The sequence below is a fragment of the Propithecus coquereli genome, unplaced genomic scaffold (genome assembly GCF_000956105.1).
Source record: "Propithecus coquereli isolate 6110/MARCELLA unplaced genomic scaffold, Pcoq_1.0 Scaffold343, whole genome shotgun sequence".
NCBI classification, from domain to species: Eukaryota; Metazoa; Chordata; class Mammalia; order Primates; family Indriidae; genus Propithecus; species Propithecus coquereli.
The window spans coordinates 48,475-49,620 of NW_012149097.1; the positions used below are offsets into that span (position 1 = coordinate 48,475).

At 34.3% G+C, this 1,146-nt stretch overlaps 1 protein-coding gene across 1 annotated transcript in view; it reads right to left on the bottom strand.

Moving 5' to 3' along the window:
* Nucleotides 1-1,146, bottom strand: part of MRPL1 (mitochondrial ribosomal protein L1) — a gene marked incomplete at its 3' end in the record, with an annotated part of 43,324 nt that overhangs the window by 29,032 nt on the left and 13,146 nt on the right. The window contains exon 2 of the mRNA XM_012650963.1: nucleotides 996-1,067. Coding sequence (XP_012506417.1) covers nucleotides 996-1,067 — 72 coding nt within the window. The remainder of the gene's footprint in view (nucleotides 1-995; nucleotides 1,068-1,146) is intronic.

The window sequence follows — 1,146 nt, forward strand, 5'->3', positions numbered from 1 at the left end:
AACTGTGTATCATCCTCTGAATCTGGCCTAGAACTCCTATTAAAGCATAATCTCTTCCTATTTTCTACTAGTTCTGCTCCCAGAAATCATTCTGGAGACTCACCTTAAAAATTCAGAATCCCCACCCAAATTTAGAATACTTTTAAGATGGAACAAAACAAACAAGCACTGTCGTATATCCCAAAGGATGGGCCCAGTTAAAAGTTCCCCAGATGGAAATATGAGTATGAGACAAAGGATAAATTTTCAAGTCACTTTTTCTTATCTCTCCCCATGCCCCAAAATTCCATAATCCAAATGATTATATTTAGAAGAGAAGCTTTTGGAGAATATTAGGAAAATCTTTTGTGTTTTCAAAAATAACTCCATGCCTCTTCTTCCAAACTCTTAAAAAAATTTTTTTGTCCTTGTTTTCAAACAGGCTCTACAAGCTCTTTGTTATTTTCTAAAGGCAGGCTACATAACCATTTGTCTCTACCATGCTGAGCCTATACCACTCTGAACTGAGTAGGGGGTAAAAGTTAAGAGGAACCAAAAGCACCATATTATAGAGGTCAGATTCAATACTTTGTCATCTACTAAGAGAATCACACTTTCACTCTAAAAAAGCAAAACAAATATCTGATCTTCAAAACATGAATAGAGATATCCATGTGTGCCACCTTTTGGATTTCCTTTTAAATCTCTCATTCAAAACCAGACTCATATTGCCCTTTCCAGTCCACCCACAAAACTCTCACAGACAAAAAGGAAACAAAAAAAATTATAATGTAAATCAAGTATATTCAATATGACACTCTCTGGATAATTTATTCTTAGCTTGATTTTGAAACTGAAAAAAGTACAAAAAATTTTTCCCTATTCTCATAAAGCCCTACTAAACATTTATCACAAGATCTGAGCCTTAGGGTTATGTTTCTCGTATAATAACCCAATGGACGGCAAAGGTAACAGAACAATCTCTATACCTAATGAACATGAAAACAGCACTGTACCTTCTGAATCAGAGTAGTTCCTCCTGCAAAAGCAGCTCCATTTTCTTCTGCTATTTTAACCTCTGATGGATTCTGCCAAAACACAATAGTTTGAAATATCAATTTTTAAACATATTAAGTTTGCTTTCAAGTATTTTGTCAGAAATAACAT